The sequence below is a fragment of the Phoenix dactylifera genome, chromosome 1 (genome assembly GCF_009389715.1).
Source record: "Phoenix dactylifera cultivar Barhee BC4 chromosome 1, palm_55x_up_171113_PBpolish2nd_filt_p, whole genome shotgun sequence".
Taxonomy (NCBI): domain Eukaryota; kingdom Viridiplantae; phylum Streptophyta; class Magnoliopsida; order Arecales; family Arecaceae; genus Phoenix; species Phoenix dactylifera.
In genome coordinates this window covers 14999400-15021971 of record NC_052392.1, presented here as the reverse complement: position 1 = coordinate 15021971, position 22572 = coordinate 14999400, and the positions used below count along the sequence as shown (strand labels likewise).

The window sequence follows — 22572 nt, the reverse complement described above, 5'->3', positions numbered from 1 at the left end:
CAGACGACCCTCTCGGCTAGCTAACACCCAGATCAACCATGGTTGGAATGACACAATCCTCAAAGCACCTTACCTAGCGACCACTCTTTCATCGCCAGCTCGACCATCATTACAGTTTACAACGCAGGGTTGCGGTCCAGCGGGCTGGGGAACGCTGCAGAACCTTGAAGAAACGCGAAGGAAACAGAAATATGATTTGTAGCCAAGAGGTCGGCTCCCACCGACGGACTGGTAGGGATAGGCCTCCTAGAAAGAGAGTATGATGATAAATAAAACGTAGATCCCAGCTCCCCTTCAAAAGCGCTTCGCCACCCTTCCCCGCATTTCAAACACTCTAGATTCATTTTTCTTACCGTATTTAGTTATTGCAATCTAAAAATCATTTAGCAGACAGCGGTAAAATTTATTTACCTTTTCTTAAATAGTTATATTTATGTTTCTATTTTTTTTAATTTTTCCGTATCTGACAGGTTTTTTCCCAGAATTTCGAAGTTTTCAAGCCTGTTTCTCTCGCCAGAGTTTTGCTTCATTTTATTTTGTTGTTATTATTATTATTATTATTATTATTATAATTATTTAATAAATCGATTTAGCAGACAGAATTTTCCATCATATTTTTCCCTCTTGCCACTTGCCAGCAATATGCTTACATGCAGCATCCCATTCCACCAGTTTTGCTACAGCACTCATTTCTCCTATGCATAATAATAAGATTCTGATCCAAGAATAAAGCAGGTGGGGATGACTCAACAGGTTTTGATTCAATTCACTTCTCTATTGGTACTAGAACATTTTTGGCACAACAAGCATCAGGCCACACCAACAAAAATAGGAGAAAAATTAAATTCATAACAAAGACCGCTCCACTCCAGCGGTCCTGCATGATTGCCTGCACACATGGGAAAGAAAACAGAATCTTTGGTCAGCACAGGGCCATGAAATTAACGAAGGATACATCATTTCCAGAAAGCTAAATGAATCCACCATTCCCCATATGTTAAAAAGCCATCATAGCAGAACACCTGATTGCTACTTGAAGCAAATGTAGCTTAGGACGACAAAATGCCTGGATATGCCCGCAATTTAGACATGCTAAAAAATAGTTCTGATGTGGAAATATTTTGACAAAGCGCAGCCATCCATAAACTAAACAATAATGATGCAGCCGACATCATTATCTGTAACAATACACTACTATGACGGTATGGCTCAAGAAACGACTGCTGAAACTGGATCCAAGAGTGATAAGGACTGTAAATAGCTGGACAAGTCAGATTCCAACATCCGCCTGATTCGGCAAGGGTAGTAAACGGATTAAATTTAAATATTTGTTTAACAAAGTTAGGTCTCTAAATATATTGACAAGAAACAAACTTCTTTGATCCTTTTATTCTTCATTACTAAAAAGTATAAATTCGGCACATGATTTAAAATTTTCATCTAGCTTGGAATACCGAGATTACTTACACGATGAACCCCTAAGTCTTAACATATTGAGACCACACATATCAAGCATATGTTGAGACTCTTTCCCCATGTTTACTTCTTTTAATGGATGGGAAAGTGCAAGAACATTGTCAACAACCAATACAAGTTATTGCCCATGCGCATGTTTCCAAAGTTCCCCAGAGGGAAAATTTTCTTTACAGGCACTGTAAATGATAATGAGCAGTTGAAACTTACCTAATTGGAACTGCTTATATGCGTTCTAAAACAAGAGCAGAAGCTCCCCCTCCCCCATTACAAACGCCAGCAACTCCAATTTTACCATCTCTCTGTTTGAGAACCTGTTGAACCAAAAATATATGTTTATAAATGATAGATATTTCTTCTCAATGCGGAAAAGCTGACCAGTATTTTCCTCTAAAATTACAATAAATTGAGTTAATATTTTCTCCCCCTTCCAAACCAAACATATCCCAATAGGACTCCTTGATATCAGACAAAAATTAAATGGACAGCAACTGTTATAATAATTAAGACAAATTACTAACTTAAAATGATTAGTATTTAATTTTTATCAAACTTGGAATACAAGAAGACATGCCAATCTGATACAATGCTGATTCTAGGAGAGCATATACTGGCATGTTAATGTTAAAACTGAAATTGAGAAAAGCTAAATTGTGCTAATTTATGAAGCATACCCCTAACAAGGTCACCAAAATGCGAGCTCCACTGCAGCCTAGAGGGTGTCCTAAAGATACAGCCCCACCATGGACATTAACTTTTTCCTGAAAATAGAAGCAAAAACACAAACCACATAGAGCACAAAGTTTATGTCATAAATGACAGAGAGTAGGTGCCAAGAAAACTGCATCGTGAGTATATGTGCTAAAAATTCCTACAAATAAAAAAAACACATATTTTAGTGGCCACTGATTTATGCTTCATGTGGACATAAAAATGAATGGTCAAAATGATACAAAACTATGTTTTGCTATGATCTAAGTATTAAAATCTATTTTCAATCTATACATGTTTTAATACATGTAAATCATAATCGAAAAGGTGAATTCTCAATTTAAATGCTTCATCATATATTTTAGCCTGATAGCACAATAAAAACCGCCTATTTTTGTGTCCATACAATGTCTAGGTTAGAAACTATCAAAATACATGATTTTTATTTATTGACATTTTTAGTGGCACAAATTATGATTACCGGCGTGGATTTTTTATTTGGATGCCCTATTATTAATTTTGAAGTAGAGAAGAGTCGATATCCTCTCCTCTTGAGAGTCCCAAAGTTCATCTCTCTCTCTCTCTCTCTCTCTCTCTCTCTCTCTCTATATATATATATATATATATATATATATATATTATATACATATGCATACTATATATGTGTGTGTAGAAAGAGAGAGAGAGATCAAGAAAGCAAGTGCTTAATTGGCAAGAAAGTCAATACTTACAGTAGGAAGCCCAAGAAGCTTCTGATTTGCTAGGGCCACAACCTGCCAAAAAGAGCTAAATGATAAGTACACATGCAAGGACAGTAATCAATTGATCTACAAATATTAGGGGTTAAACTGCCAAAACATACAGAGAAAGCTTCATTTATTTCATAATAATCAACTTGAGAAGCCTCCAAGCCAGCTTTCAAGAGAGCCTTTGGTATTGCAAGTGCTGGCGCTGTTGTAAAAAGCTCAGGAGCCTGCATAGGTAATCTCATTATAGCTTTAAGGAAGGATAGCTTACAAGAAAGAAGGAATTGTAAAAATAAAAAAAAAAACCCATAATCCTTGAGTGAAACAACCGGACCCTCCAATCCATGCAAAAACTTGATTGATTATATTTACTAAATGTGGTATAAAAAAAGGCTTTCTATTTCTTCATAGACCATACCTGAGCAGCGTCAGCATATCCTCTGATCTTTGCAATCACTGGCAATCCTAATTCTAGTGCCTTCTCTCCACTCACCAAGACCAATGCAGCAGCACCATCACTATCCTCAAAATATTTTTTTTTAAAAAAAAGGAGTCAGAAAAATATTAATTACAAGTGTCTACACTTGTACACAATCCAGTATATTCAGATTATACCTGAGTTATAACCAATCACTATCAGATCATTTCCAGTGTTCAAAACAGAAAAACAGAAATACAGAGCAAAAGGCAGGAAAAGAAAAAGATCACAGCACCTCCAAAATTTTCTCAAAGACTAGAGTCATGAATCACTGAATATGTTAACATGTTATAAAAAAAAATGTGCAAAAATAAACATTCTTCAGAAAAAAGTTTATTGCTGCATGAAGATTCTCTACTCTGCACCATGGTTTGAAATCCTGACCATAGTTTGCCATCTATACCCCGTGTGACATGCCATATCAAGCTGTATCTACATGGGCAGTTGTCCAGTTCGGAGAACTGTGAGTAGATATGGGTCATACAGTGTTGTACATACTGATGCTTGCACTTATATGGGGTCAATACGTGAGATTTCAAGCCTTCCCCAGCTACAGAGGCATTCATGGTATTTATTTTCATGACCCTAAACTAATATAACAATGGCATTAAGTGCATAACTATCATCAGCATTCATAATATCAATCTAAAATGTTACCCATCACTAGGAGACCATCACCTAGAAGTTGGGGGAAAGAAAATGCACTGATAGTCCACCCAAATACTCAAACGTGAGACAATACAATGCCATATAAAAGTCACTTCCATGGAATAGAGTACAATGATAAACAAAGTAATACTGATGTCATTAACTCGGTTAGCACTAAACCATGTTTAATGATGAAGCAGAAAGGCAAGCAAGAGTACAAGTAATAAATCTTGAAAAATAAATGAAGATCTTCTAAGTAGTGAACAGTGTGTTACAACTAAGTAACCATCAGACTAAGCAATATATGGCTGAGGGACTCTACATAAATCCAGCTGATAATGAGTAGTGCACACGATCAGGAACGGGTTCATGATATATCTATCTGAAGCTTCAGATCAAACAAAACGTAGCTGTAAGAAAGCAAAGATAGAGAAGATCCTCTTACTGCTTAAATTTTATATGCTGTTAATCCCTAGCATCAAATACTTCTTTGATCGGTAGCCAATTAAGCTTTGTTAGTGGAAAATACAAGGACATGTTTAGTTCTAAAGGATGGCCACCTTAACTGCATGCCCCACTAAATCAACACCTTCATGACATTTGAAGCATGGCCTGAAATGGCAATTCAACCAGGTTCTTAACAAGGTTTCTTCTAAAGCTAAAATATTAGGTTAGCTAAAAGCTTCCTAATGGCAATCATCTAAACCCTAAACTGCATACAATAATTATTTTCTTCCCTCCCTCCAATATAGCTTACAGTATTGGTGGTATATAAAGAAACGTTGCTTCCTTGCCCAAGAAACAAACTGCCTTTCCACCAAAAGGAGACCGGCAATGGAGTGAAGAATCCATGACAACCCAAAAGTAGAAAAACCAAAGAAGCTGAGCTCATCAAGCAAAACCACAGATACAATTAAATCCATGTGAAAAATTGACTATAAATTGCAGTACATGTACCATGAGATATATCATTTAAAAACTTTGCATTGCTTGCTGGTTTCTTGGTTAGTTTTTTTTTTCACTGACATCAAGAACATGTTAAATCATCCTGGTACTGAAACTTAAAACATTGGTTTAGGGCCTGTTGGTATTGTTTTTCTTTTTGTGTTTTTGTTTCTTTATAAATTCATGAAATATTGCATGGAAAGAAAGCATTGGCACAAAAATCCTTTTATTCCTTGCTTTACTAAAAGCTCTGAATATTTTACAAACAATTTCAAAAAAAGAGTTATATTACATTTTGTTCAGTCTAGTTCATTTTTCTTTCTGGATTTTTGAAAACAAAAACAGAAAACAAAGGCAATACCAAATGGGCCCCTTACACTTGCAAACTATTCCTCATTGCTTTACACACAACCCATGATAAAGTGTTGCAACCATGGAATGCCGTACCGGTCCGTACCGGCCGGTACGGGCCGGTACGTACCGGTCCGGCCGTGGACCGGTACCGGAACGGATAAAAAACCGGTATTTTCCGGTTTTTTATCCGAACCGGCCGGTACGGGTGCGTACCGGCCGGTTCGGGCCCGTACCGGCCGGTTCGGGCCCGTACCGGCCGGTTCGGAGCCCGTACCGGCCGGTACGCACCTCGTACCGGTGCGAACCGGCCGGTTCGCACCGGTACGATTTTTTTTTTTTTTTTTAGAACCACAGCGCCGCGCGCTGTGGTTTTTGAAACCACCGCGTACCGGCCGGTACGGGACCGGTACCAGCCGGTACGTACCGGACCGGACCGGTACCGTACCGGTCCGGCCGGCCACCGGTACGCCGACCGGTACCGGTACGGCGGACCTTGGTTGCAACAATTGAAAAAACCTTTTGATATTGATGATGAATTTAAAATTTCCTATAATAGAAAGAAGATAATGGAACTAATGTGAAACAACGTTAAGTTGGGGGAAAAAGTTATTGTGCATGATACAATATCAAATTTAACACTAGTAATTCAATAGCAAAAACTACTAATAATGATGCACCAGTTCTCCAATGCACATGAACTTTATTGTAAAAGAAATGCGAAGGGCAACAATATTAAAGATGGGAAACCACCTTATACTAGAGGCATTTCCAGCTGTAACAGTACCACCATTCTCTTTAAAACTTGGCCGGAGCTTCCTCAGTTTCACAGGATCAAACTAGCCAGACGACAAGAAAACAATTAAGTAAAAAAGAAATATTGACGGGTTTTATGCCAATAAGTTTAGCACTAGCTGCAACTGACAAAACTTTGAACAGTAACATAAACAAAATCAAACTAATACGAAGAATTGTTTAGTCATGATATGCTGCATATATAGAGATTCGAAAAAACAAAGCAATTAGCAACAGTGGGACACTACTACATCAGTAATGAGATAACGAAGAAGAATATTTCTGTTTCAATGGTGGAAGAGGTCTATACACAAGATCAATGACATCTAGCTCAATGCAAGAAAAGTAGCATATTTCTTGGCTATTGCTATGCGGGAGTCAAGAGTATGCACAAAGTAACATCGTTCTACTTTTACCTTTTCTCTACTCTTCTTGTCCCCAACTTTTACCAGTACAACTTCACATCTACTCATAATGAAATTGTTACTATAGGTCAATCCAGCACAATCGACCCAAATGCCCAATCGAAAAAAAAAACCTGTTCCAGGCTCAGAATTTAGCCTGACACCCAGGCCGAAAGTTCCAGCTTGAATGAGATAAGGCTGGGCTTAAGATTAGATTATAAGAAAATTTAACTAGATCAATTCTGAGCTCAATTTGGCCCAAGAAAGAGTCTAGGTTCATGTTGAGGTTCAGCCCTGGTGCATTCCTACCAGTTTCAAGCATGGCTCAAGCAAACCATATCCTGGGCCTAGTCTGGCTGTTGACAGTCCTATAAATATATCATATAAAGGAGTTTGGAGCTTAATCTTTAGATGCTAATTTGAAAGGAGGTGGGTGTAGAGGAGTGCCTAAATATCTAGGCACCTTGAGGGATCATTACCTGGAAATGGTTAGGTTTTTTTAAGAGCTCGACTAAGAGCTGGTGTCAACTGAAGCATACAGAATGATATGAACAAAACATGTCTCCACTGGAATTCTCAATCTTAGAATGAAGTTTTAAGATTTCTCAGAAATTAGACTCTTGGTTTGGCAAAAATATATTCAGTCAACAGAAACTGCACAATTGTAAAAACTTTACAAAACATCATTTCCAAATAATAATACCTCATATCAATTATATCATTATTTAGTTCTTTAGGGTATGACATCATAAAAAAGATGCCTGCTTTTTCCTGCTTAAAATTTTGATGAAATAAACATGACAGTGGTCTCATGATGTATTCTAATAACTACAGTGTGCAACCTGTAAATTATGGTATTGCATGAACACTGATATTACTGAAAGATTTAGAAGACTTTACTCTTTCTAGACTTTCATCTTTATCAATTATTACCGATGGTCTTCCTCTACCAGCTGAAACCTCAACCTGCATTATCTCATCCAGAGAGAAATACATCAAACTTATTTTAAAAAAAGGGTTAAATATTTGCTCCAATGGTTTATGGAACAAGAAGTCTAACCGGAGCTATTTCCCATGCAAAGGCACCAATATCTCGAGCAGCTATTCCACGCTCATTGCTTTGAATGGCATAAGAATCCTGCAAGAACCAACAAGTGATCAATCAGCCATCTATGCGAGCTAGAATCATAAATTGCAATATATGATTTACATGGCAATGCAAAGAAACTAAGATCATGCGCAGAAAGGCAACTAAAACTCCCATTAACACCACTTGAAGCTAAAGGATGGTGGACATGAATGAAAAGTGTATACAGAGAAATTAGGAATAATATTTATAATTTGTGAGATTTATATGCATATAACAAAATCCAACCAAGCAACCTACAAACAAAGCACATGGTGCCACCATCATTCAATGCACGTAAATTCTTTATCAATTCAGTCACCATGCATCCTTATAATACTACAAAGGGTTACATCAAAAAAATAACTGAACACATGCACGTTATAATGTATAGGAACTCTTATAAGCAAGTACTATCACTAGAAGCAAATTTTCAATTCTCACTAAAATTCCTTCAAACACAACAGTAGATGGAGAATTTTATCCAATACTATAATCTTTGTAGCTCAAATATGGAATTCCAATGACATATATATGATGGAGTTGTTTAAGTTTGGCACAAGCAACAAAGCCAACATCTACATTTTCTATGTTCATATAAGACAGTGTACATGAATTTTTTTTTGTTTTTGGGTGGGGGATATCTCAAGGGTTCTTACATCGTTGGAGGAATAAAAGTTAATATTTAGTACATCACCTGCTCTTCTCTTGTTATTGAATGATGATCAGCACATAATTCGGCACACATTCCCATGGCAAAATCATTATACACATCCCATAGACCATCTTTAAGCATCCCATCAACAAGAGAATCATGTCCAAATCGAGATCCTTTTCTACATGAATCAATAGACAAGATCAGTAAGTACCAAAAAACATCATTACAAAACAGATTCAAGTAAACTGTGTCCAATTTTCACAATGAGGTTAATGATATCATCAAGTTATCTAACAGAAGAACTCCTACAGCTCCCAAGGCAGCAAGCAATATGCATACACATATCTATCTGTCTGTCCGTCTCTCTATTTATCCACATCCATGTATGTATATTTTGTGCTATTAACAGTTCAAGATTTGTTACAAGAATAAGAAAGAATGACAAAATACTACATAGAGTATATGTGTTGTTCGCATACTAATAGACTGACCAGAAGATGAATGCACAGTCAATCTGGTTCACAAGCTCGCACTAACCTTAAAACAGAGGAATTTGTGAGTAGTATTTATTAAAAAGGATTGCGCTTCATCTAGTCTACATCATTTCTATGAACTGCTAAATATCAGATATCCCCAGAGTAAAGATACAGGATGTATACTACATTGTAACAACTGCACACTATAATTATCACGCAGAATCTAATGGCAATCCAGAGAACCAGAGAACTCAGAAGAAAAAAAATGTGTGAACCCACAAAGAGAACAGAAACTTAGGTTTCATTAAACATAACTAATTGCTTATTGGGAAGGCAATACTCAATCTATTGCACAAGAAAAAGAAGAGTGTGATGACATACTAACCTTGCTTCTGCAATATACTTGGGGGCATTTGACATGCTTTCCATGCCGCCAGCCACGACAACATCATTGATACCCAGCTGGATACTTTGTGCCGCCAACATTGTAGCTGTTAATAAATAATAAACATGTTGTGCTTGAGATCTGCCTGTCAGAAACTTTATACTAGTAGTTCACTAAAAACTAGCTGCCTCATACCTTTCAGTCCAGACGCACATACTTTGTTAATGGTGGTGCAGACCACTGTGTTCGGAATTCCAGCACCTAGTGCAGCCTGTCTAGCAGGAGCCTGCCCCAAATTGGCACTTAAAACATTGCCAAAGAAGACTTCTTGTACAAGAGCTGGAGCAACATTCGCCCTTTTAAGAGCACCTGAACATATCAGATGATCAATTCATGAGGTCCAATATGTCACAACAATAAAGAAAAAAGTGTAGGAGAAACACAAAAAGTGATGATGTCTTACTTTCAATCACTATAGACCCAAGTTTGGTGGCAGACAAAGTTGACAGGGCGCCAAGAAAGCCACCCATAGGTGTACGTGCAATACCAACAACACATACATCTGTCCAGAATAAAATGAGGGAAAAACACAAAAATAAGCACTAGCTACATGGAAAAACATTTGAAATGGAATATTCCTCCCTCATGCATGCATGCATATACAAATATATATTGCATCCAACTAAAGCTACTCCTCAACACAGACGTTATTCCAATGTCCAATATTCAATTGGAGCAATCTCAAAATCAACCAGCTTCGTAAACTTTGGAAAACCAAGCCAAAGCTCAGTCCAGTAGCATTGAAAATTTTTTCCTCTATAGTACATATTTCAAAACTCTTCAGGACGCTGTCCCTAAAAAATTCTTTCATCTTGTTGCATAATACAGCCTACTCAAAGTTAAATGGTCACCTTTTTTTCCTATTGCGCAATCTAATGGATCTAGTTGTATTTAATAAACAGCTTGTGTTAAAATTATCATGAATAGTAGGAAATAATGAATCTGAGGTTTTCACTTAGAAGCAAATTCAAGTATTACCAAGGCACACCAAAATTATCATAAAAAAACTACAATTTGATAGAGTTAAAATAGCATATCAAAAGAAATAAGGTTGAAATATAACTTGCATTACAAAAATTAATTGCACTACTTCATGTTGGTAGTCTTTGAGCCACATTTGGAGTCATTGTAGAACAACAAACAGCAACCGTTGAAGACAAAAAAATTGATTATGGAATGTCACTTCACGCATTTAAGATACAAGAATGTGAGAATATTTTCATATACATATGTTATAACTTGTCATCTTCGTGATGAATGAATGACTATCAACTTATCAAGTTCAGTATGACATGGACTCACTTGTTAATGGTGCAGAGACAAAACTTGGAAAACTGAAAAAATTATCATTGTACCAGTTAGACAAAGTTGAAAGCTTGAACCAAAGTAAGCACTTTTTGCTACCATGGATGTGATATAGGCATTCCTAAGCTTAAACTTATAGATAAAAAAGAAGATGTCAATTTTTTTGTCTAATTGTTGAGTAACTCGCATAAGTTAGCTACATGCTGGCCATCAGAAACTGGCAAGTCTAGTAGATGTATCAATCAATGTGTTGCAGCTTCTCATGGTGATAAAACCAAGCAAAAGAGTTCTAATGATTAACTGACTTATACTTAGAAGAATTTATTATCAAAGTTCCAGGTCCTTATTATTTATTTTACCTACTGGATAAATCCCATTTAAAGTACTTGATCCATTAGAATTTCTACTGATGATAAGCTGAGAGCAATAATAGGCTTAACAGACCTACACTGGTAAGGATCGTGATGCACTCTCCAAATAACAATTGTAATTCTTCATTACAGAGCATCAGTGATAGTGTTTTATAATACACAAATAAAAAAGAAAAGAAAACAAAAACTTAATAAAGAAAATGAGAAGACGATTGAACAAAAACAAACAACAGCTTTACTCTGAAATCCATAGGAAAGCAGAGAATTATTTTTTTCCTTTCAAACAGTTACCGGTATTCAAGATTTAAGGACTTAATAACAGATAAAAAGAAATCCCTATGCACCCATTAAATTAAACAAGCATTCTGCAACAAAATACATGGATCTGAAGCACAGCTAAAAAAACATAACCCAATCTAACAAGCTTTTTTCCATCTTTAAGGGATTTACTTCATAAACCCTTCATCACAAATCCATAAGCCTAGAGAAGCATTAAACAAAAAAAAGAAATCATATGAAATTTAACCCAAGAAAGAAAAAGCGAGCACTGCCTAAAGTTCAAGATTTTCAATTATCCCGATATATGATGGTTCAGAGTGGTGATTAAATTACCTCTGGGTTTGATCTGGTCTGAAGCCATTAGTGAATCCAAACGAGATTAGATAATACAGCCTCCTACTTACGATGAAGAAACAAAAACAAGAAAAATAATAGGTAAGCATGAATTCTTCAGGCAATAAAAAAACAAAAAGAAAGAAAGAAAGAAAGAAAAACACATTGAATAGTAAAAACCCAAGACCCACACTAAATCCATGCATATATTACGTAAATAATTGCTATCAGATCAGGCATTTTAAAAAGATAGATACGATCTTGATGCAAAAAAGTCTCCTTACCTTTTCCAATAATGGATTAAAATAGTGATTTAAAAGAAAAACTCGACAATCTATTCAAGAATTGACGGCATAACCATTTTTTTTTCTTTTCACCCTAAGAGCAAAATTATGCACGATAAGAAGAGAACAAAAAAGAAAATCACAGGAGAAAACTACCGATTTACAAAAAAATGCAATACATCGACCAGTAAATAAAAAGAACATTCAAGAAGACAAAGAAAACGATATTAATATGATTAGAAATTAGGGTTCAAGCAAAATCTCCACACGGGATAAGCGAGAGATTGTGCGACAGAACAGGAGAAAAGATCGAGGAGGGAAACCGGAAACGGCTCGCAGAAGAGATTGAAACGAGAAAGAGAGGGGGCGGGGGGCGGGGAGGGAAGGAGGGAGAAAGAGAGATGGGTGCTCGAGAGATTAAAGAGTCGGAGGGTAGATCCCTTTCAGGGTCTTTAGGAGAAGCGAAGTAGGAGGAGCTCACCTGGGATCACGGCTCTGCTCTGGGCGAGAAGAAGGACGGAGGGAGTGAGCGAAACGCAACTTGGGGGTATAAATAGCCACCAGGGCGACGAAAGGCGAACGAGATTCTGCATATTACCCCCTATCAAATTTGATATTATAATTCCTTTTTTTTATTATTTTTTTTTATTGAAAACGGCACCTATATCAATCTCACGTGAGTACAGCCTGCCAAAAAAACTGCTCCTCCTGCAACCCCAAGATAAAACTCTTGTTAATGTATAAAATGCTTGCATTGAAACAAATGTTTCCCAACCTGTTAAGGGGGGCATCAAAACAGAAAAAAAAAAGAAGAGAGAATGATATTTTATTAAAATTATATTATATTGTGTGTGTTCTCTAAAATAAATATAAATATACTTACCCTAAGATATCCAAAAAATAATAATAAATAGCATATATAAATAAAATTAAGTAAAACAAAAATAGCATATATATTTATCAAAATGATCATTATGGTCCATCATATACGCATTTTTATTCAAGAAAATATGCATATCATAATTTCCCAGAAATATACTAGTATTGGTTAGCCGACGATCGATATCCGTTTGTAATTCAAAAATTATATGGTTTTACGTGCAAAAGTGCAAAACAAATTGATCAGCTTGATTGGAGAATTCAGCCCCTGTCACGTGGGACGTGGTCGCTTATGGGTAGGTAGACGGTGAGCACGTGGACATGTTCGCTTACGGGTGGGAGCGCAAGCTTTGTCGTTTGCCTTCTTTATTAATTATATCCATCTGCCTCTATGACATAGGATCCATACGGTCGGCCTCAGATTGCAGACCGGATCTTATCTTTAACCGCATATAGAATTGTAGCAGACCTGATTAAGGGTTGGACCGGACCGGTTTTCCAAAATCATCCTACCGCCCGCTTCCTTGATTTTTGTTTGTCCAGCAAAATACACGGATGAACCCGGTCCGGACCGGACAAAGATATGGCTCGAACGCCCCAACCGCACAGGGTCAGCAAGTACATCTCCCCAAATCCCAAGCGCCAACGGCCGTGACCAAATCCAAAATCTCTCTCTTTAATGCATTTTTAGTGCCATCCATCTAAAACGTGGGTGCTGCTTGTAAAATAATAATTTCATCTGACAATATGCCAAATCAGCATCAGGGCAGATGAACGATTGTGATGGATACCAATTAATGGCTTCTTAGAGGGTGAAGTATTAAATGCATGAATTGCAGGCTCATGGAGCCAGGAGTTTTTAGATTCTAATTGAAATTATGCATAATTATTAAGTGGGTCAAAAATTTAAATTTGAATCTAATTATTTTTTTAATTAAATAGGCAATGAACTACAACGGAGTGAATCAAATTAAATAGATTAAATAAGTTAAGCAAAGCCATTCGATTTTGGACCTAATCACCTATTTCGATCCATCTACCTCATACTAATTATTCTATATGAGAGTAAACTTCACATGTGATCCTCACCATTTTTCTTTTTTTTTTCTTTATTTGATATAATGGTGGCTCATACTTTACGGATGTAGATGCAGCCAACAAAATCAGAAAACAGGAGACTACACAGAAGCTCTGGCACAGATCCACTATCCACCTAGACGAAACCACCGAAATGGTGAGCCGCAAAGAAAACAATCCAGTCAACAGAACCATTTACCTCCTTCATAAGTAAACTGATTTTAATTCCTCTCTATACTCTAAGGTAATTCAAATATCCACACATTATGATGCCCCAATTTTCTAACAATCTAAGGTTCTATACTCCTCAAGGCTCAATCCATCAAGAGCAAGCCCAACATTTCACTTTGAGCTTGGCTAGCTCTTCTTCTAATTTAGTGCATATTGCACAATCATATATTCCCTTCCTTAAAGTCCTTTTGCAGAAGGAAGGAATGAGATCCTTTGCCTTGTTCATCCTCCTCCATTGATCCTAATCAGATTAGCCTCTTCTCTAATTCCTGATTTATGCTCACATAGTGTAGATACTACACTAGTTCCTATTCTAGCTTCTATTTACATGCGCCACTTTTGATGGTTTAGATTGGGCTGGACTAATTGTAGATCTGTTTTGGATCGGAAGCAGGTCAATCCGATCCATTCTCGGATCTATCGAGTCTACTTCAGTCCTCTTTTGATGGAAAACTCGGTGTACGTGCATCCGTTTTGGGAATTTTGATCCAGATCTGAAGCCTGCTTGTAACTTATAATCAAATTGGGCCGAGACATTATTTGATAAAAATTGGGTTGATCGATGTTAATGTGAACTGACGGGTTTAATTGGCGTGCAGCGTACTCTTCTGCATGAAATCAAACATTCCACTTTATTGAAAGGACGTCCATTATTCCTTCTCTCATGTAAAATTGCTGCCTTGTTCACTCGAAGATTTAGATAATATTTTTGGCTTTTGGATGTCTAATTTCTGAGGTTGCTATTTGCTAAATTACAGGAGATTAACCTCCATTATGTTGCTATTCTTTTGTTTCTTTTCTTTCCTAAAAAGACCGAGTACTAGTTAGAGTGCCCAAGAAATTGATGTTACTGTGTAGAACTTCATGTGCTAGAATCCTGTTGAAGTAGGCTGTTAGATGTGCTTAAGATGCAACGCCTGTGGCTCAAAGCTAATGTGCAACAGGTTCCATTGTTCTTGCTTACAAATTCCTAGGGCTAGGATCCTAAAGTATACTGGATGGTCTTTGGGTGGAATATCGAAGACTTCACCTCTTAAAAGCAATTGCTGGAAGATTATCTTAGCACTCCTTGTTCTAGGTATGATTTAGGTCTGCATCAAAGCAAAAAAAAAAAAAAGTCGATTTTTGATAGGAGTTTCTTTGATACAGACTTCGACTTCCCTATTAGGCATCACATTGATTGGTGGCGTCAAACATATGCTTGGTGGTACATGAAAGAGAGGTGTGAATCTCAAAGTCTAGTGTGTATTATAGAGTGGCTTCATGTGAAAAATTCTAATTCCATTTTGTAGCATACTATATTGTATCCAGATAGAGATGTTTACGTGATGGATGCCATTGTAGATTTTGGGGAGCACGGCCAATCGTTCCAGAGGCGTAACAAAACATCAGCATCTTGGTGGTGACGAAGAGGTGGTCCCTGACCTGTCCCAAGAGGAGGATTTGGTGTATGGTGGCTGAAGTCTTTGGGGGACCCGCAGCACTGGAGGGAGGGTTTGCTGTGGGGATTAGGAATCCGTAGAGGGCCAAAATATGAAAACCAAAACATCAGGTGAAGGGCACTCCAACCTTGCTGCTAGATATTTGAAAGCTTTCCTCAGGTTGCATAGCTTTTGGTGCTGAGCATGTTAATAGGGAAGTCAATTGTGTTATTGGCTGGGTTGCTGCTCGTGTGGTAGACCATACTAGAGCTATCCGATAGGGGGCCTTATCAATAATTTCTGAGAGCTAATATTTGAGGATTTGTGTAGTGTATGTTTAGTTCCATAACGACTATACATTGGATAGAATTTAGATGCTTATATAGGGTCAAGTAATCCAAACAACGCCTTCTGTTTAGTTTTTTTTGGATGCGGTTCTCGATTATTGCAAATATATCAGAGTGGGGCACATGACCCATACAAATTGTGGTAGCATTTGGTGACCCAAATGGGATTACTATGGTGATCTTAGATCATTAGTGATCCTCATCGAAGTTATCTGATCACTGTATTTAGTATGTTATGTTTTAGTGATTAAAGATTCTCAACTAATTTTGAATAACTACAACAAAAAAAGAAGTAAAGTCGACGCTAAGGAAAAGCGTCAGCAAATTTGGCTCCCGCACCAAATTTTGCTGACGCTTCTAATGAGCGTCGGCAATTTGAAAAAACCGATGATGCTTAAAAGTGTTGTCATAGTTCTTAAGCGATAAGTGTTGCTGGGAAGCGTGGAAACTAGACCTAGGACGACGCTTTTAAGCGTTATTGTTGTTCTCAACCTAAAACGACACTTATAAGCGTCGAGTTAACATGACGCGTAAACACTTATAAGCGTCGTCGAAGGCTAGGACCCCTCCAAACCCAGCGCCCGACCCCGATCGAGCCCTCATTCTGCCCTAGCTACTCCCCTATTTCTTCTTTCCGGCACTGCCCTAGCTTCCATCTTCCTCCTCTCCGACGCTGCCCTAGCCTCCCATCTTTCTCCTCTCCGGCGCCAACCGTTCGACTCCAACCTCCTCTCTCCTCTCCGGCGCTGCCCTAGCCCTCCGTCTTCCTCCTGTCCGGTGCCAACTGTTCGACTCCAACCTCCTTTCCGGCACCAACCGACCGAACTCAATCCCCTCCGCCCGAGGTATTTTTGTCCTCCTCCTTTCGCTCCCTCCTTTTCGCTTGTTCTTCTCCTTCTTCGCCTCCTCTTGTTCGTGCGTTCGTGGGTGTTTTTTTTTTTTTTTACTGATTCTTTAGCTTTGCCTCCACCCAAGGATCTCCTTCCTCTCCGGCGCCGTCCGAGCAGCTCTCAAGCCTCAATCGAGCGGCATCCCTCCTATCCGAAGACTGGCGTCGACCGACCGGCCTGAAGCAATGAGGTAATGCACTATGCTCTTATACTGTTCTTTTTATCTGATTTCAGGTGTTCAATTGTGCATTTCTTCTAATATTTATCAATCTGTTTCTCTGCATACAATTGTTGAAGTCATATCTTTTACAGTTTTAAAGTTCAAGCAATTGTTTTCCATCTGATCTTGAGAATGCATGAATTGTAACCTGCTCCATCTGATCTTGCTTCAGCTTCAAGAATAATTTATTTTCAGGTTACTTTTCTTAGACAAACCAAAGCTTCTCCAAGTAATTTAAGTAGTCCGGAAAAAATAGAGGTCTCCCATATGTCAAACCGTTCATCCAGTCTCCCGTGTGTCAAACCATTCATCCATGGTCCAAAAAGAACATTAAAGACTAATCAGTAGGATTTCTGCTCCAAAAAGAAACATTATTGGATCTCATTAGTACCTTCCCTCTTTAAACACAACAAATAAAAATTCAAAAATAGGAAGCCGTTAAAAAGGAAGGTATTGGTTGCTTAACTCTGTCAAAATCATGCAAGAAAATATAGAGATTCGACCCACTCTATGTCAAGCAGTGCCTGTTATCAATCTCTCCTGCTGATCCAGCCTTTTGACCTTGAGAATACCAAAGAGAACTTGCATTCCAAAAAAAGCACATAGAATGGTGATGGGCATATAAAAGATTGGTGCATTATAAAAGCAATTATTCTCTTGATAGATTTGCTTACTCGAATTGAATTAACCTAATAAAAGTTGCAACCTCAATGACATGATCCAAGCCAAAAAAATTTCATACAGCTGTTGCTCACGAGAGAAAGTGAGGTAAAAGTAGACTGTTTTAGAGAAAATCCTTGGCCGGACTGCTGGAAAACAAGTAGAAAATGAAAAGCTAAAACATTAGTAGATTGTGGTTTCATGTTCTGACTATATTGAAGGTGAAAAATCTTCCATCGATTACGCCTCTGGTTACAAATCTTTCAAGTTTAAGCAAAACACCTTCTCAAAAAATTTATCTTTCTATGTTTCTAAGCCATATATAATCCAGCATGAAACACTTCAAAAAAAAAACAAAACAAAAAAAGAAAACCATGGGCAATGTATATCTTGTTCTGTGCTTCTATAACATTGGTCCTTGTCAAAGGAAATATCTTCGGCGAGGACAAGATTTATGCAATCAACCATGGCCACAAGAAATATTTTCCTGAAGCGCCGCATGTCAAGGCATGAGTTGGCAAAGGCATGTCTTCTAAACCAACAAAGTAGCAAACACCCAACCCCAGATCTGCTTCTTTTATAGGTCTGCTAAGAAAAATAAAAAGAAAAAAAAACTTGCAACACAATTCATCCAACCCAATCTCCTTCTCGCTGCCTTTTCATTGTGTGGAAAGCAAAGCTCTTCCTACACTAGAGCCACGAGACTAGTGACATTTTGTCTCTTCAATCTGCTTTCAAGGGCCAACAGTTTGATAGCTTGCACAAGGCCATTGTTGAGTAATATTCCTTGTGGTTCACCCACTCACTCAAAGGGCTCCACTTGATAATTCCATTGAGATTCTTTCATGTCCAGATTTATAGCGGTCGGAGAGACTGCCAATCCTTTATCCATTTTTATTTAACACTTTGAACCGATTACTCTACATATGTAGGCCATCCTTCTTCATGCCCTAATTTTGTTTATCCTTTTTATATAAACTGCAGTTCAATCGGTATTCTAATAGAATGGACAAAAGTTGGATAAATAAGTTGAGATCCAGTGCCGAATATTTGGATGGAGTTTAGAATTTCATTAAGTTTGCTTTTGAGAAATCTAATATGAACGAAAAGATTGTCCATGTCAAAAATATATAAACGGTTATGCTCTTGATCCAAAAATTGTTAAAGAACATTTGGTGTAGAATAGTTTTCTAAAGGGTTATATTGAATGGGTACTTCATGGAAAGTTCATATTGCTATCTTAATGTAACCAACCCTCCTATCTAGAATACACCCTCAATTTTAGAACCAGTGACACAGAACGAAATTCTGTAGGAGAAGATGATATAAAGGGCTTACTCAAAGATGCTCTTGGATATAGTATTAGAAATTTAACAGATTTCAATGGAGGACAAAAGGCAGTCGTAATAGGTGATGAGCGTACAGTTATTGATCAGTCCATGCATGTTCAGGAACCTATACATTCTAATGATAACTTGGTGAAAGATTGTGATCCAGAACTTTATCCGAATTGTAAGAATTTTATGAATATTTCTTTTCTTCTGCATTTATTACATTTGAAATATTTGAATGGGTGGTCCAGCAAGTCTTTTACTATGCTTCTTCAATTATTAAAAGATGCATTTCCAAAAGATGTTACTTTGCCATCGTCTTCATATGAAGCCAACAAACTAATAAAAGAGTTGGATCTTGGATATGGGAAGATACACAGTTGTCCGAATGATCGCATTTTATATCGCGGTAAAAATATCAACCAAGAGTCATGCCGAATAAGTGGAACTTCACGATAGGGAAAACATAAAGAAGACGAGAATAATTCGTTGACTGAAGTGGATGCTGCACCTACTAAGAAAAAATGGGCTAAAATTTTGAGGTATTTTTCTCTAATACCTGGATTGAAAAGGATGTTTGCATCACCAGATGTCATCATGAAGGCCGTACTAAGGATGGAATGTTAAGACACCCAGTGGATAGTCTCGCATGGAAAGCATTTGATGATAGGCATCCCAAATTTGCTTCTGATGTTCGCAGTGTTAGGCTAGGTTTAGCTACTGATGGGTTTATTCTATTTTGAATGATGAGTTCTACATACAACACTTGGCCGGTTTTCTTGATTGCATATAATTTGCCACCATGGATGTGTATGAAGCAGTCTTCACTAATTCTATCAATGGTTATTCCAGGTGACAAGGGCCCAGGTAATGATATTGATGTTTTTCTACATCCTTTAATAGAGGAATTGAAAAAGTTATGGGAGGGTATTGATGCATTTGATACTTTCATTGGCCGAAGATTCAAATTGCGTGCAGCTCTTATTTGGACCATCAATGATTTTTTTGCATATGCTAATTTATCTGGTTGGAGCACTAAGGGGCGTATTGCATGTCCCTCTTGTGGAGATTCAACCCATTCGTATTGGTTAAAGCATGGAAGAAAGTTCTATTATATAGGCCATCGTTGATGGTTAGAAACAAACCATCTATTTCGATTTCAGAATGACTTGTCCGATGATACCACAGAGTTGCGATCTACCCCTATTCCACCAACTGGAACTAAAGTCTTTAGACAAATGCATGGCACCCATTATATACTGGCTAAGGTCTTTAAATGTTCAAAGAAGAGGGGAAGGGAGCATGTTGGCACCACAATGAATGAAAGATTAATAGCAGTGGTTGCTGACAATTTTTTTGAGAATGAAGACAACGTATATGGTCAGAAAAATGATGATGATTCAATGGTAGCATCTACACAGAAACAACTATGGAAAAAAGAAGCATTTTCTTTGATTTACTTTATTGGAAGTATAATATTCTTTGACATAACCTTGATGTGATGCATATAGAGAAGAATGTTTGTGATAACTTGATTGGAATATTGTTAAATCTTGATGGAAAGACCAAAGATAACTTGAAAGTGTGTCTTGATTTGAAAGATATGGGCATAAGACAAGAGTTTCATCCGAAAGAGTTTGCCAATGATAAATATTTTATACCTCCTGCATGTTACACAATGTATACTCAAGAGAAAGATCTATTTCTAATGGTTCTGAAAAATATGAAGGTTCCTGATAGATACTCATCGAATATTTCACGATGCGTAAATCTCAAAGAGTAAAAACTTTCAAATATTAAAAGTCACGATTATCACATTTTGATGCAAGATGTCTTTCTATTGGCTTTAAGATCGTCAATGCTGAAACAAGCTTTCGCAATTGTTTCTCAGTTGTCATCATTCTTTGAGGTATTATGTTCCAAAGTTCTTGATTCTAAGGAGCTTGATCAATTGGAGTCTAATGTTGCACTTACACTATGCCATATAGAAAAGATCTTTCCTTCTGGGTTTTTAACTATTATAGTTCATCTACTCATTCACTTAGCGGGGAAACTAAACATTTAGTATAAATGTCCGTCTTTCCTCCTGACTTTATTGAAAGATGATCCACTTGTTTTTTCATCTCAAGCTCGACAAGTGTTTTTTGTGCAAGAATCAAAAGATAAAAATTGGTCTCTTATTATTAAGACGAAACCTATGATATGGAAAAAGGGTTGGAAGAGGAGAACGATGATACTTATGCTCAGTATATGCCTTATAATGTTGTGCCAACTGATGAAGTATATGCGCCAACGACTTTGATTAGGATGGATGTTGAATGAGAATGTAGTTTCATAATGGTAAGTAAAATTTATGATGTATACGTTGAATGAGTTATTGTGTTCTCTTTTATTAGTAATTCATTTAGTATAAATTTATCATTTAACTAATACTGATTCTTTTTTGTGCATACCAGGTAACAATATGCCCTGAGGGAGACGATTTAGAGATGCGGAGTTCCAGCATTCTTAGGTGGTATCTACTTCTAATCTGTCCCAGCAGCCAGTGAGCACCAGCAGCACGAGTCAGGATCTCAGCATGAGCCTCCTGCTGATTGCCCAGAGGATGAGCTCCGGATCAAGAGTAATTCGATTTAAAGTTTATATTTTATATTCATATTTGTCCTCAACTTTTTAAGACATATTTTATTTAATTTTAATAGATGGACAAGGGACGGTGAGGACAAGATGGGGACCCACTCAAGCAAAGGATGTGTGGCAGCTTCATGAGGGTGAGAAGATCATCATCCGATGCAACGAATTGGGGTAGCCCATCAATAGAACTGGAAGTCTTCTATCAAGCTTTTTAGGATTGGTTGCACGCAAGGGTCAGCTGTGGCTGTGTCCGCTCAACTACACGAAGTGGAATGAAATGCTTCCTTCGTATAAGGTTGAGCTTCTTAGACTTATACAGGTAATAAATTGAATTTGTTCTTTTTAATTTGACACCTCCTGTATGTTAATTTGCTTACTACCAAAATTTTAATTTTGAGGTTTTATATTATTATAACATTCTGTATCTTGTTGTAGGATAAATTTGTACTCTCTCTAGAGAGCCATGATTGGGTGCTAAAGTTCCTCAACTGCAAATAGAAAGAATATAAAGCAAAATTGAAGACGGATTTCAAGCGCGAGGGTATGATAGAGGAGGAGGTTGCTCGTGTTTGTCCTCCTGATGTATACCCTCAGCAGTAGAGGGAGCTTGTTCACTACTGATTTTCTGAAAGAGGACAAATCACGTATATTATTTTAATATCTTATATTATCTTTATTATTAATATGGATTGCAAATATATACATTGAATTATATTATACTATGTACTTTTATTTTGACAGACATATTCTAATATTAGTAGAGCTGCACGATCATTTTAAGCAGTTCCTCACATTTCTGGCTCAAAGAGTTAAATGAGACGTAGAAATAAATTCATAAGTTCTTTTAAAACTATTTGAAACTCTACTAACATATAGCATGTATCATGATATATAGTTTGCCAATATACTTTCCGTGTGTGTAGATAGAAGAGCATGGAAGGGAGCCTGGTGATGTAGAGTTTTATAAGATGACTAATACTTACCGAGATGGCAGCTTTATCCAGGACGAGTCGAGAGATATAGTTGTATGTATTCATTTTTGATTTGTTCAAAT

General features: G+C 37.2%; 1 protein-coding gene across 2 annotated transcripts; it reads right to left on the bottom strand.

Moving 5' to 3' along the window:
- Window positions 1–696: 696 nt before the first annotated feature.
- LOC103722484 (acetyl-CoA acetyltransferase, cytosolic 1-like) lies at window positions 697–12392 on the bottom strand. Of its 2 annotated transcripts, none has more exons than XM_008813054.4 (15): window positions 12310–12392; window positions 11545–11607; window positions 9660–9758; window positions 9392–9565; window positions 9197–9302; window positions 8375–8513; window positions 7612–7689; window positions 7452–7517; window positions 6106–6191; window positions 3349–3448; window positions 3047–3157; window positions 2916–2957; window positions 2148–2234; window positions 1684–1787; window positions 697–889 (listed from the first exon to the last, which is right to left on the bottom strand). In XM_008813054.4, exons 2-14 carry the CDS (start codon window positions 11570–11572, stop codon window positions 1698–1700), a joined length of 1206 nt encoding a protein of 401 aa, XP_008811276.2. In that variant the 5' UTR covers window positions 11573–11607; window positions 12310–12392; the 3' UTR covers window positions 697–889; window positions 1684–1697. The 2 variants fall into 2 exon arrangements, with proteins under 2 accessions (XP_008811276.2, XP_026666348.2); XM_026810547.2 differs by lacking the exon at window positions 697–889 and adding an exon at window positions 977–1294.
- Between the last annotated feature and the right edge of the window lie 10180 nt (window positions 12393–22572).

Bases quoted from the DNA above. Each gene is read 5' to 3' on its own strand.
- LOC103722484 (XM_008813054.4), bottom strand. From the start codon at position 11,572: ATGGCTTCAGACCAGATCAAACCCAGAG. The intron at 9,303-9,391 runs GTATGAGGCAGC...ATTTATTAACAG, and splicing joins ATGTGCGTCTGGACTGAAAG to CTACAATGTTGGCGGCACAA. The intron at 2,235-2,915 runs GTAAGTATTGAC...TTCTATTTTCAG, and splicing joins AGCTTCTTGGGCTTCCTACT to GAAAAAGTTAATGTCCATGG.